This window comes from Oryctolagus cuniculus, chromosome 4 (assembly GCF_051225735.1).
Source record: "Oryctolagus cuniculus isolate XC-2025 breed Fujian yellow rabbit chromosome 4, ASM5122573v1, whole genome shotgun sequence".
Taxonomy (NCBI): Eukaryota; Metazoa; Chordata; class Mammalia; order Lagomorpha; family Leporidae; genus Oryctolagus; species Oryctolagus cuniculus.
Window position 1 is genome coordinate 80607156 of NC_142870.1, and position 12869 is coordinate 80620024.

A 12869-nucleotide genomic window follows, 5' to 3' on the forward strand; every position below is an offset into this window, starting at 1 on the left:
TATACTCATTATTCTTTCTGGATGTGGAGTAGTGAATTAGAACTCTTGGAAGCCACCTAACCACTGGTTATATGTTCTTCCTTAACAGGGAACAGACTCCTAGGGTATCCCAATTCTGACCTACAAAATTGGTGTCCACTACCCTCATTGTTGGCACTGTTGTCATGGGTACCAGGTGCTAATCGTGTAAACTGAAGCATTAATCTTCATTAGCATCTCCAGTGCACATTACTGATCTTCAGGGAAGTCCATTCGGGACACTGAGGACAACTGAACATGGAACTGTGTGCCCAGGGACAGGAATTGTACTTTTTAATAATTACCTAATTATAACTTCCTTTCCAAGTGTACTGATTCCCTTTCAAAATGTGCTCACAACTCAGAGTTTGTGCTGTCACCACCTTTATGGGGTAGGCAGGGCTCTGGTTCGGTTTTGTATTTTAAAGATGAGAATATCCCAGATGAGATAGAAGGTTAACTAGTCCACTGACAGGTAATAAACATCACTACAAGTCCTGCAGACTAAGGACTGACTCCCAGACACACATTGTCTACATGAGATCTTGATGATTGCTTCAAACATACTTTCGTTTCTTCAGGAAGTCTCATTCTGGCATTTACTTTGTTCTGTGTTCCACCTCTAAATACATGAGTCAGTGCCCAGCTTATATGAATGCTAACCAATAGTTTATGATCCCTTGCACAGCCAGAGGAAAACAAGATTGACCATTAAGTAATTTTTAAAGATCCTGTTTCATACGATTTGGAGATTTTCTTTATAATCAACGTTAAGTGTGATTTATGGTCATCTCTTAGAATGAGGAATAACCTCCTACGTAGTATATAGCCCCTAAAATTGTTGTCATAAAACCCTGGGTGACTACACAAAATAAACACCTTTTGCCAAGAATTACCCCAGGGTGACTTTCTTAAGTCTCATCATTTTAAAATATGAGTGCTGTACAAGAATGAAGGTAGAGGGAGTTTTTGGTAATGTACTAAAAAGCAATGGTTAAGACCAAGAAGCCTAAAGTCACGATGCCTGGGCTCCACCACCTTCTAACAGTGGAAATTTAAAGTCATTGAACCAGTTTGTGCCATAGTTTTCCCATCTGTGGGACAAGGATAGAGATGGCTTTCACTGCAGAGGGGTCTGTGAGAACCAAGTGAGTTAATCTGTGTGTGTCAGCACGGAGCTCACTGCCAACATAAATGAAACCGTTCAGAAGAGGACGTCATGCCAAATGTCCAAAGACTGAGAAGGGTAGCATTTTGCCAATGAGGAAAGCACTTGGTGACCAAAATATACACATCTTTCCCAGGGGAAAGTGTGTGAGGACCAAACTGGAGGTCCTTCAAAATAAGCAGTAAATTCTCACGCAATCATGAGGTTCTTGGCTTTAAGTAACAGCATGGTTAGGAGTCAGTATCCAGACCCTGCCCAGGGGGATCTCCCTACTTTCTTCTCTCATCATTGCTTCTGGGAAGCTGGCAATGATGGTACAGTTGTCTGACGTGTTCCCACAAACTCCCTCTAATGGAGACACTTGGATAACAAGTGGATCTGCCTCTGAGATCATATGTTATTTTCACCTTTGATTTTTGTTTTTAGAAAAAGTGCTGTGTTTTTTCAAGATGGGCAGCACAATCCTAGATAATGTTAAAAAGGAGAAAATTTCTAAATTCTGCAAAAGAATGCATTATGATGTATCACTGGTTTTTCGATTTATTTCTGGCACAGACTACTATTAGAATGAGCTCATTTTCAGCCAGCTTTATCTACCTACCAAAAGGAAAACAGCATCCTAAAGTCTGGCAGCAGACCATGGGCTAGATACACACAGAACATTTGCCACAGAAAACCCAGGCACCACCTTGAGGGTTTGATTGTATATCAGTTGCCAGGCCCAAGGCAGAGTGGACAGAAGGGAGCAATAGATGCTTATCTATTACTGTCTTTGTTCTTTGTAGGCAGATAAATTTCAGATGTATGTCACCTACTGTAAAAACAAGCCTGATTCCAACCAGCTGATCCTGGAGCACGCAGGCACCTTCTTTGATGTAAGCTGTGGTTTTCCATTCTTGAGCAATTGATGACCAGGTGGAAATGCTTCTTTGCTTTGGATAATGGGTATTTAACTTTGTTTCTCAATTTTCTTTGCTGGTCACTCCAAACCTTTATCTTATAGATAAAAAAAACCTATGGTGTTTTTGCCTTTTGAAGTGTTTTTCTTAATTTTGATGAATATGTATAATTTGCACATTTTTATGGAATATAGTTGAAAAACTGATCCAGTGAGGCAATTAGCATTTCTCTTTCTTTATCTTTAAAGCTTCCAGTGCTTCTCTTCCAGTTGTGTATACAGAATACATTATTTGTTTACCTTTTGTTTTTACCTATTCATTTCAACTGCTGTGATTTGGATAAGGCAAATTTGCTTCCATGCCTCATCATCAAACCTAGTTATCATATATCCCATGACCAGAGGAGGACTACGGTGATGCAGCTGTTGATTAAGATGTTTCTGTTCTTCATACCTCCCTCCCTCAAATTAATGGTTCTCAAAATGTGGTCGGAGGTCCACCCACATCAACCTCACCTGGGAATGAGAAATGTGAATTTGTGGGCCCTATTCCTGATCTACAGAATCAGTGTCTGGAATGGGACCCAATCATCTGAGTTTCAAGATGTCCACTGGACACCCACTGAAGTTTGAAAATCACTTTTCAAATGCAATTGTTTCAACGTTAGAATCACCTGGGAGCTTTGAAAACTGATACCTGATCCCATGCCCCAGATTTTCATGTGGTTGGCCTGGATATGCCTTAAGCATTGGGAATCTTTAAAAACTTCTGGTGAGAGAAACATACAGACAGGCTTTGGCATTTCTGCTACAATGGAAGCCAAGAGAAGAGAGTGGGCTATTTTCTTTATTGGATTTTGGGGGCTTTGTTTTGTTTCCATTAATTTTTTGATCAATCATGTTTGCATATATTTATGAAGTATAGTGTGATATTTGCATTCTTATAGGAGCATTGGCTTCCAAATCTTCCACCAAAACAAACTGATTCTTAATTCTATTTTTCCATGAACTTTCTGAAATGACCTCATATATATTGGGTAATGAGTAAGTGAGCATAATTAGCATATTCATCACCTTTAACTTTTCTCATTTTTTTTGTGGTGATTAATTACTTCAGATAGTTAGAAGAGAGGATGTTGAATGATTCTTTAGTTTTCATTGAGAACATATTCCTTTTGATGAATGGGGGGATACATCTATTTAGAACTGGTCCCCAAAGGGTGTAACTCTTGGCTATAAAGTGAATGGAATCAAATGAGTCATTGCAGGATTTAGGAATGAACAAAAGGGAAAGATGAAATTAGGAAAAAGGGAAAGGTCAGTGACAGATTAGAGCAGTGATGGCTACTCTGATAGTCATAGCAGAAGTGACCAAAGCTTGAAATTCATTAGTTTTCAAAGACTATCAGTTTGCCTTTCTGCCTGACTTTCATACCTTCCATATGTGGGTATCTACTGTAGACAAGATGGTATACTAAGCCCCCTAGAGAATACAGACATTTAAACATGATTCTGGCACTCAAGTTTACAGAATAAACCTCTAAGCATATTTCTAGCCTGACAGGGCTATAACAGAAATGACACTACATGGCTCTTGTTCCTTGGTGACAGGATGGCACCTGACTGGGAGAAGCTCCACTAGGAATAAACATACACAATACTTTTTAATGGAGCATTAATATGGAAATGACTCTAGGTGTTCTGAACTGGAATTTCTGGGGCTAGATTTGCTAAAACAGAAGAACCCTAAGGAAAGTGCTTCTCCAAACTAGCATCAGAATTTATTGGGTATCATATCAGCTGCTCTATACCACTAATTTCTGATTGATAATGTATTTCCCTTCAGGTGTTTCTGTTCGATTATTCAGCAACAGTATCCTGAGAGGCCTTCTCATGTCCTATGCTCTGAGCATGCCTCAGACACTTGTGCTTCCTTATCTGTCCTCACACTGTTCTGTGACTCCTACACACAAACACTCACGGTCTACTCTCCTATCCTTCAAAGGTCAAATGGTGCTTCCTGCACAAATCCTTTCCATGCATTGTACCCTGATAACATTTGTAATGATTTGCCTTTGGCGATTAACAGTGTTGCTTTCTGTTATACACACAGCCAGCCCTCCACTATGAGGCCCTGGTGCTCTGATGGATGCCTGATGCATCTTACACCAAGCACACATCTTAGTGCCAGGCACTAAGCTGTATTTCCTTTAATCATATGTTCTTTATGCCGCTATTTCAAGCCAATTTCTAAACGTTGATAACTCAAATATACCTCAACTCTCTCACCCCATTTCCGATGAAGTGCCTAATGAGTCCCCGGTTTAATTGAGAAGGCTAAGGGAAACCAGAAAACTAGCACAAGTTCATCAAGTCTGGCCTGGAAGTGGGGAGGGAAAGCAGCAAACTTTCCTACTTGTTCCCAAAGCTTTCCAGAAAGGTAATCTTGGTAGTTGCTTATTTCTATTCCATTAAATATACTATAGATATTCTATACGTGGGAACCATCTATTCCAGGCTCTCAATCTATAAAAGAGATAAAAACTTAATAAAGGCAGTCTCTCTTTATCCATTTTTATAAAGAGAACACAAAAAACTGAGATCCTAGATAGGCCCACACATTCGCATGATCCAGAATGTGATCTCGTGTTTTGACATGAAACAATATGGGTGCGGCATCTGCTGCCCTGTTGATTGCTGAGGCTGGGTTGGTCTAGCTCCTGGGCACAGTCCCTTCCTCACCGCTTCGCGTACAGAACAGTGTTCCTAGAGCCAATTTAAGGCAGAGAGAAGAACATCCAAAGTGTGTTACTGCCTGTGATCTCCTAGTCCTGGAACCATGTTTCAATCTCTGCATTCTCTTGGTATTCTCCATGAGATCCAAAGCTCCCAAATAAATTTAAAAGGCTCGTTTGTCCCAAGAGACAAGTTGCCAGCTGTTTTTGCCCATCATCCTGAACAAGTCCTGCTGTAACCACACACCACTAGGGAAGAGGTAAATGAGTGGGGAAAATACTACTCTCTGGGACAGTTGACAGAAAATGGGGTGAATTTTAAATTATTCCCTCTCCTTCACCCTTTTCCATAACCCCATAGCAAGTCTTGTACATTCTAACTTTAAAATATTTCTTGTATTCCTCCTAATGTGTTGCTCTTACTAATTCTAGCTGAGGGCAATTCCCCACATTACATATCTGAGATTTTTAAAATTAGTGACTATGTTCATAGAGAACATAGACACATAGATACATAGAGAACTCAGATACATGTCAGTGTATAATTCAGTGTTTTCTGGTGTGCTCACAAATTGGTTTAACAATCCTTACAGTTAATCTTAGAACCGTTTCATCACATCAGAAAGCAAGCCTGCGTTATTTAGATATCACTTCCCATCCCCCCACCATAAACCTCCAGCCTGAAGCAACATTTATCTACTTTCTGTCTCTACATGTCATAAAAATTGAATCATATAATCATCTTTTTTGACTGATTTCTTTCACTTAGCACTAGGATTTCAAAGTTTATGTTGTTTCATGCACCAGTACCTCTTTCCTTTTTGTGGCTAAATACTATTATGTTGTATGGACATGCCACATTTTGTTTTTAAATTCATGAGCTTGTGTACAATTGGGTTTTCCATATGTAAAAATATATTTTCATTTATCTTGTATATATGCTTAGGAGTAGAACTGCTGAATCACATGGTTATTTTCCATTACACACTTGGCTTTTATAATAACCTCCTAGTTTGCCTCTCCATCTCTATTCCCTCAACTTCCTACCCAGTGTTGCTATTAGGTGCATATTATTCTTTCTGAAACATTGTTTTCCCCGTGTCTTCCTAAAACTCACTGTCAAATCCTAACTCCTTTTTCTCGAACTCAGCCCCATCAATGAATAACTAATCTTGCTTATCTAACTTTTTATTTTGTTTTGTTTTTACTTTTTCTAGACTCTAGGTATACATTCTCTGTACTTTTCAGACATGCTCCTCATTATCATCGAAACATAAAATGGGTATTTCAGCCTGTGTATTTTGTGTTTGATGCTTTCCCTTTAGAGAATGTTCTACCTTCAGCTTTCTACTTCACAATCCCATGCCCCTCCTCTAAGCCCCAGATGAGGCATTGTCTCTGCTAAGCACCCAGACCACTCCCAATCCCAGTAATTCTTAAGTTCTCACTGACTGGGACAAATGCTCTGTCATTCTTTATTGTTCTCTAGTTTCAATGGATTGAGTATTCTTAGCTAGATTCTAAGTCTTTTGAAGGCAGAGACTAATATGTACCATTTTCTGACCCTATATATCCCATAGATTTTGGGAAGCAGATCATTTTTGAGGTAGAATACAGAATGGATTAAAAGGAGAGGCTAGAGGCACAAACATGAGTTGGTGGCCATGGCCTTAGCCTAATCATGAGTGATGAAGGTGGTATCCCTGGAAATGTAAAGATTTATCACCAGGAATAACAGAGGAAGAGCTAAAAATAACTCTATGGCTTCTAGCTCAGGAGACCTAAGGAACAAGGGAGGTGCCATTGATTGCAAGGAAAAGTGTATAAGAAATGAAACAATGACCCAAAGTTGTGATCTGTTAAACCTAAAGGGAAGGGATGATGAAAGAGAGATGTCCTTGTGCTATTGACAGAGACCTAGAGCAGAGAAAGACTTAGAGTTACCAGAACAGAAGTCACTGCTTCATCCTTTGCCTTCCCTCTACTCCTATCTTCCTTTGTCCCTCTTTCTTTTCCCCCATCTTTGGGCTATTTTCTTTCACTCTACTTCTTCACCTCTCCTTTACCCTTCTGCTTTAGCCTTTTCTACTTTTTCTACTTATGTCTTTCCCCATTTATGCTTAATTTCCATTTGTTTCACAAATCTAACTCATTCCTAAACCTTCCCCCTTTTTGCCATGTCTCTTATTCTTTCTCTACATGTGCACTTTGGTCTCTCTTTCTACTCCTATCTCCCTATCCAAGAGCATTTTCTCATATTTGTCCATCTTTTCTCCTCTGTTCTTACCCCTTACCTAATCCCTCCCAGGGCACACACATACACAGGCTCCTCCATGTCTAACTGTGCCTTGTTCTCATCCTTATAGGAGATACAGCAGCGGCATGGTCTGGCCAACTCCATCTCGTCCTACCTAATTAAGCCTGTCCAGAGGATCACCAAGTACCAACTACTCCTAAAGGTATCTCCCTGCCCTATCTCATCCTCTTCTGCACTACTGACCAGGTCAAGGGAGTCCAGTTTTTCACTTAAGGATGGTAAATCTTCCAGCTGAAGACCTATTTCTGCCTAGAACAAAAGCTCAGAGCTGAGCTCACACTGGCTTTGCAGGCTCCAAACTTAATCTCCTATCCTATGGAATTCTAGATGCTTGTTTGGGGTGGAACAAGGTAAAATGGGAGCAAGAATAAGTTGTGACTATTTTCACATCCACCCACCACTGCACCACTTTTAGTGATTGTCACCCTTAGGCACTGACAGGCTGTTAGGTATTTTTTGTTCCTGTTCCCTGAATGGATTCCTCCTGGTGTCCTTTGCTCTAAGTAGAATCCAGGGTCAGAATGTCAAGGGAAATAGCACTTCATGAATAATAGAGGCCATGTTGGCATCTACCAATGCTTTAATCTCTGTTTGTCAAGAGTAGGAGATTTTTGAGGGAAAAATTGTTGGGTTAATATTAAAATGCAGTGATGAGGCAGGCATTTGGTGCAGTGGTTAGGATGCCACTTGGGACACCCTCATTCCATAATGGAGTGCCTTGGTTCAAGTCTCAGCTCTGTTCCCAATTCCAGCTTCCTGCTATTATACAACATTGGAGGCAGCAGGTGATGACTCAAGTAGTTGGCTCCCTTTTACTCATATGGGATTCCCAGATTGGTTCTCAGCTCCTAGCTTTGACCTGGGCCAGCTCTAGCTGTTGTGGGTATTTGGGAAGTGACCAGGGGATGAAGATATCTCTATCTGTCTATCTATCACTGCCTTTCAAATAAAATTAAAATATTGTTTTAAATGGCACTGTTATATCTGTAGGATCCCATATGTTAGGAGTTCTTTTGGAACCAGCCAAGAGATTTGGATTTTCTTCCAAAGTCTTTACAAGTCAAATAACCAAATTATGTAAAACACTAAGTACTTTCAGTTTATCCTTCTCAGATAAAGGTACATTGATACTCTGAAAACAGCAATTTCCCCCAGAAAATCTGGGAAATTGATATAAGAGGCAGTTAGATATTTAATATAAGTTTATATTCATTCATAAAGTGTGTGGGTTTTCTTCCTCAGTTTGAATATTTTGCTGATTGCTCTTCAAATGCAAAGGAAAAAGGAATGGTGAGGACATGTTATAAGTTGTATAATTTCTGAGAAATGATGAAATTCAACTCATATCTGGATATGCTGGTTGAATCTCCATATTCTAGGTTCGTTAAACCTGCAGAACGGTTGGATTCAAATCTTGGACTGTAGTTGTGTAGCCCATTTCCAGCCCATGAGGTCCCCCTGGCTTCTCAGTTGTGGCTCTGTGATGAGAGTTATGGGGAGTAGAAGTGGAGGGGCAGAGCGCCTGTGTGCTCCTCACCCCTCTGTCCTCCATCTGGGCCGGGGCTGGCCCCTACATCCATGTGTCCCTCAGCCTCCTTCCTGCCAGCCTTCTTTGCCTCATCTCCTAGAAGAGCCTTTGTGCTTCTAGTTCCTGCACCAGAAATGACTTGGAGAATCGCACGCCCGCAGCCTTCACTGAGGGCGGTGTGAAAAGTGACCATGTGCAGAACAGCTTGGCTGTTTTGGCAAGACTGCTTTTCTTCTTTGTTTTTTGAAGTTTCTTATATAAAGAGTAAGATGCTCATAAGAGCTTGAGATGCGAGGTGGGGAAGTCTCTCCTGAAAGGTTGGTGCTCTTTCTACTTTCCAACTAAAAAGGTGCCATTTATCCACCAGTGCATCTACTGCCTGGTTACCTACATGACAGTCTCCTTAGCCTTGATTTCTGGGAATAATTATCTGGTCCTTCCCTATCCCACTTGATACTTAACTTGTATAAATTGTTTTTCTTGTGCTGATAGACTTTTTAAATTGATTTTTGTGGTCTTTAATTTATGTATCCCAAAACCCTTGTAGGAATTGGTGGGGTTGTGAATTTTAAAAATCCGATACCAACTCACCCATCTGTACTATCAGTGTATTAAATCAATTAAGATGCAGTCCTAAGAGAAATATAGCTTTCTTCTCTCCCTCTGAATTCCATAAGGCTGAAGTTTCCTAGGATGAACTGTGTGAGGATGGAATAGGCCACAGTGCATTTTGCGTAAGCACATGGAGAGGTGGGCTCTGCAATTCGATGTAGTAAGAGATGCCTGTGCAGGGAACTGAGAGGTGAAAAAAATAATGTAGTGGGAATTTGATTATGGGGAGGTTGTAAAATTATTGGCAAAAACATGAAGATAATTTTAACTTTTTTGAAGTATGCTGATGGCAGAATACCTGCTGAATAAATGAAAAATAGTTTGCTGAGCTTTTACTATAAATAAATGGGGTTTATCTTCTCCTTCAAGTCAATTTTATTCCAAATAAATTGATATTTAATTACCATATCCTCCGGGGCTCATCACTTTAGGTGTTTGTGTGAAAGTCGAAACTACCTGTCAGAGCGGTCGATATTCCTCGTGTAAATCTGCTCAGACTGTCCTCTTGGAGTCTACATTAAATATAGTGCCTTCTCTTTATCATAAACTATACTGAGGCCCCAAGGAGAATTTATTGGCTCTCCTGGTAGATTGGAGACTTACTAAATTGCTTTGGATGATTAGACTCATTGGCGTTTCCTGTTGCAAACCAAAGCATGTTTCTTGTTTCTCTCTTACGCTCTGCCTCAGGAGTTCCTTTGATGGTGTGTTTGAGAACAAGGTTGGAGGTTAAAATTAGGAAAGGGTTAGGGGCATCAGAGAGCTTTAGGTTAGCAGAAATAAGTACAGCATTCTGAACAGTAATGACCTGGAACCAGGAAGACAGCTGAGGACCAATCACTTCTACCTCTCAGTGTGTGTTCCAGGCAGCTCACCTCTTCCTGGACACTCAGAGTTTCCTTGTTCATGTGGGAACATACCCAAGATAGCAAATGGGTTGGGTTTTCATATCAGACTCCCACTAAGCATATATCTTGGTACAAATAATCTCAAGGCAGAAGTGAGACAGGGACAAGTCCAGCACCATCAGTGCAGCTCCAATTGCTGTCTTGAAGCATCAGGATGTATGTTGGCCCAGCTGAGCTTACAATGTCTTTAAATGATGTGTCACATTGTATCACTTTCCCAAATGAGAGCCATTCTGGTCTGAAATGTTCTTAATTTTTACTTGATAGTTTCATAGCTTATGTGACACTTTCCAGAGGGCCATGCCCCTAAAGTCACAGATTCTAGGTTTGTTTACCATAAGAAGCCCTGGACAGTCCAACTATATCCTGATAAAAACATTCCATAGATAAGTACTGTCCTTCTAGTAAGTTTCATTTGTTTATTTTCCAGGAGGTCTGTCATTTATGCGTTTACAAGATTTGATCGGTTGAGCTGCTTTCTTTCCTGGAAGTGCATCCCACCCAACCATCCACCCCGTCCCTTAAAGGAGACAACATAGATTGTAGATACATTGCCTTATCATTTATTTCCCAGTGTCAAAAGTGAGCAAGATCAGTAACTCTCATAGGAAAAAAAAAGTCATCAACTCTCTCGTTTGAGCAAATAGTCTTAGGATTCCTAAGATGGTTGGGAATGATCTTTTCTCTGTCAGCCAGACACTGTATATCTTTTATGGGAATGGTGATGACTAAGTCTCCAATAAGGACATGAAAAAGAGGATATTTTCCCCAGCTCCCCAGGAGGTAAAATAGGGGAAAGTACACTCTGAGAAGTCTCAGTGTGATAGAGGATGTAGGGAGATAGGGTCAGTGTAGTGGGTGGACTGCTGGACTTCCACCCAGTCTGAGACCTAGATTCAAACCCCTGCATGGCTTCAAGCGAATTATATATCCTAAGGAAATCAGTTCATCCGTCTTTCTCATAGTTTCCTCATCTGACCAATGAAGACTAGTCCAGATTTCTATTCCCAGCTTAGGAACTCCTGATCCATATAACCTGAAATCTTTTATAACTCTGCAATGTTATAAACCTATCATGTCTCTAAACTCAGATTGCTCTGAGTACAGTGGAAATCAACATCCCAGGCAGCAAGGGCTTGAAAACAGTCATAAAAATTATGTTAGCAGGTATCATGCAGGGGTTTGTCAGTGCTGGATGTTCTGTGGTACACCCTCCATCACCTCTTAGACTTGATTCCACGATGTTGCACCTCTGTTCATGTGCTCTGCAGGGGTGTTCCCTTCTCCAGGAGCATCCTAGTTGCTGACTTCTCGTTCCAGTCATTGGGGAATTTGTTTGGACTAGTTTGGGCTGAAGAAGCTCAGTGTGGGGAAAAAATGAGACTTGGGGCCAGCACTGCAGTTCACTGGGCTAATCCTCCACCTGCAGCACCGGCACCCCGGGTTCTAGTCCTGGTTGGGGTGCCAGATTCTGTCCCGGTTGCTCCTCTTCCAGAACAGCTCTCTGCTGTGGCCCAGGAAGGCAGTGGAGGATGGCCCAAGTGCTTGGGCCCCGCACCCACATGGGAGACCAGGAGGAAGCACCTGGCTCCTGGCTTTGGATCGGCGCAACACGCCGGCTGTAGTGGCCATTTGGGGGGTGAACCAACGGAAGGAAGATCTTTCTCTCTGTCTCTCTCTCTCTCTCACTGTCTAACTCTGCCTGTCAAAAAGAGAGAGAGAGAGAGAGAGACAGACTGACTTGGATTCCTTGGAGATTACTCTCATTTTCCTAAACTAGTGCAGAGACCAAACTGGTATATAATTTCCTTGATGCTGTAAAGAGCGGGAGAGTTGGGAAGCTGAGTTGTCCCAATTGTGTCTGTACTTTTTCTTCTCTAGGAACTTTTAACTTGCTGTGAAGAAGGGAAAGGGGAGCTCAAAGAAGGCCTGGAGGTGATGCTCAGTGTCCCAAAGAAAGCCAACGATGCCATGCATGTCAGCATGCTGGAAGGTAGCTGCCCTTCTGGGGAAGCCTCCCCATGCCTAAGACCAGGGAGTGGGCTTCATGGGGCAGGGGAGGTCACATGCAGTCCAACAAGGGGCAAGGCTGTAGGAGGAGAAGTGGCCATTTTCATGTGGGTCCTTGGCCTGTGAGAGGGGCTCCATGGAGACCAACTGCAGGGATGATCAAGTATAAATCATTTAAGGTGTGTGGACACCTGGCTGCACATGAGCTAGCCCAGGAGAGACCACCATCCATATGTAAATGTGCCCGAGCCCTGACTCACAGCGGTCCTGTGAGCCTTTGCCCTGCCTTAACATCAGAATGGGCCGGCGCCGCGGCTCACTAGGCTAATCCTCCACCTAGCGGCGCCGGCACACCGGGTTCTAGTCCCGGTCGGGGCGCTGGATTCTGTCCCGGTTGCCCCTCTTCCAGGCCAGCCCTCTGCTGTGGCCAGGGAGTGCAGTGGAGGATGGCCCAGGTACTTGGGCCCTGCACCCCATGGGGAGACCAGGAAAAGCACCTGGCTCCTGGCTCCTGACATCGGATCAGCGCGGTGTGCCAGCCGCAGCGCGCCGGCCGCGGCGGCCATTGGAGGGTGAACCAACGGCAAAGGAAGACCTTTCTCTCTGTCTCTCTCTCTCACTGTCCACTCTGCCTGTCAAAAAATAAATAAATAAATAAAAAATAAAATAAAATAA

At 42.1% G+C, this 12869-nt stretch overlaps 1 protein-coding gene across 38 annotated transcripts in view; it reads left to right on the forward strand.

The window, feature by feature from the left end:
* KALRN (kalirin RhoGEF kinase) overlaps positions 1-12869 on the forward strand; it is a 777940-nt gene that overhangs the window by 523889 nt on the left and 241182 nt on the right. For all 38 annotated transcript variants that reach the window (XM_089331826.1, XM_089331827.1, XM_089331831.1 and 35 more), the window contains 3 exons: positions 1972-2061; positions 7186-7278; positions 12066-12177. In XM_089331826.1, the coding sequence (XP_089187952.1) occupies positions 1972-2061; positions 7186-7278; positions 12066-12177 (295 nt within the window). The remainder of the gene's footprint in view (positions 1-1971; positions 2062-7185; positions 7279-12065; positions 12178-12869) is intronic.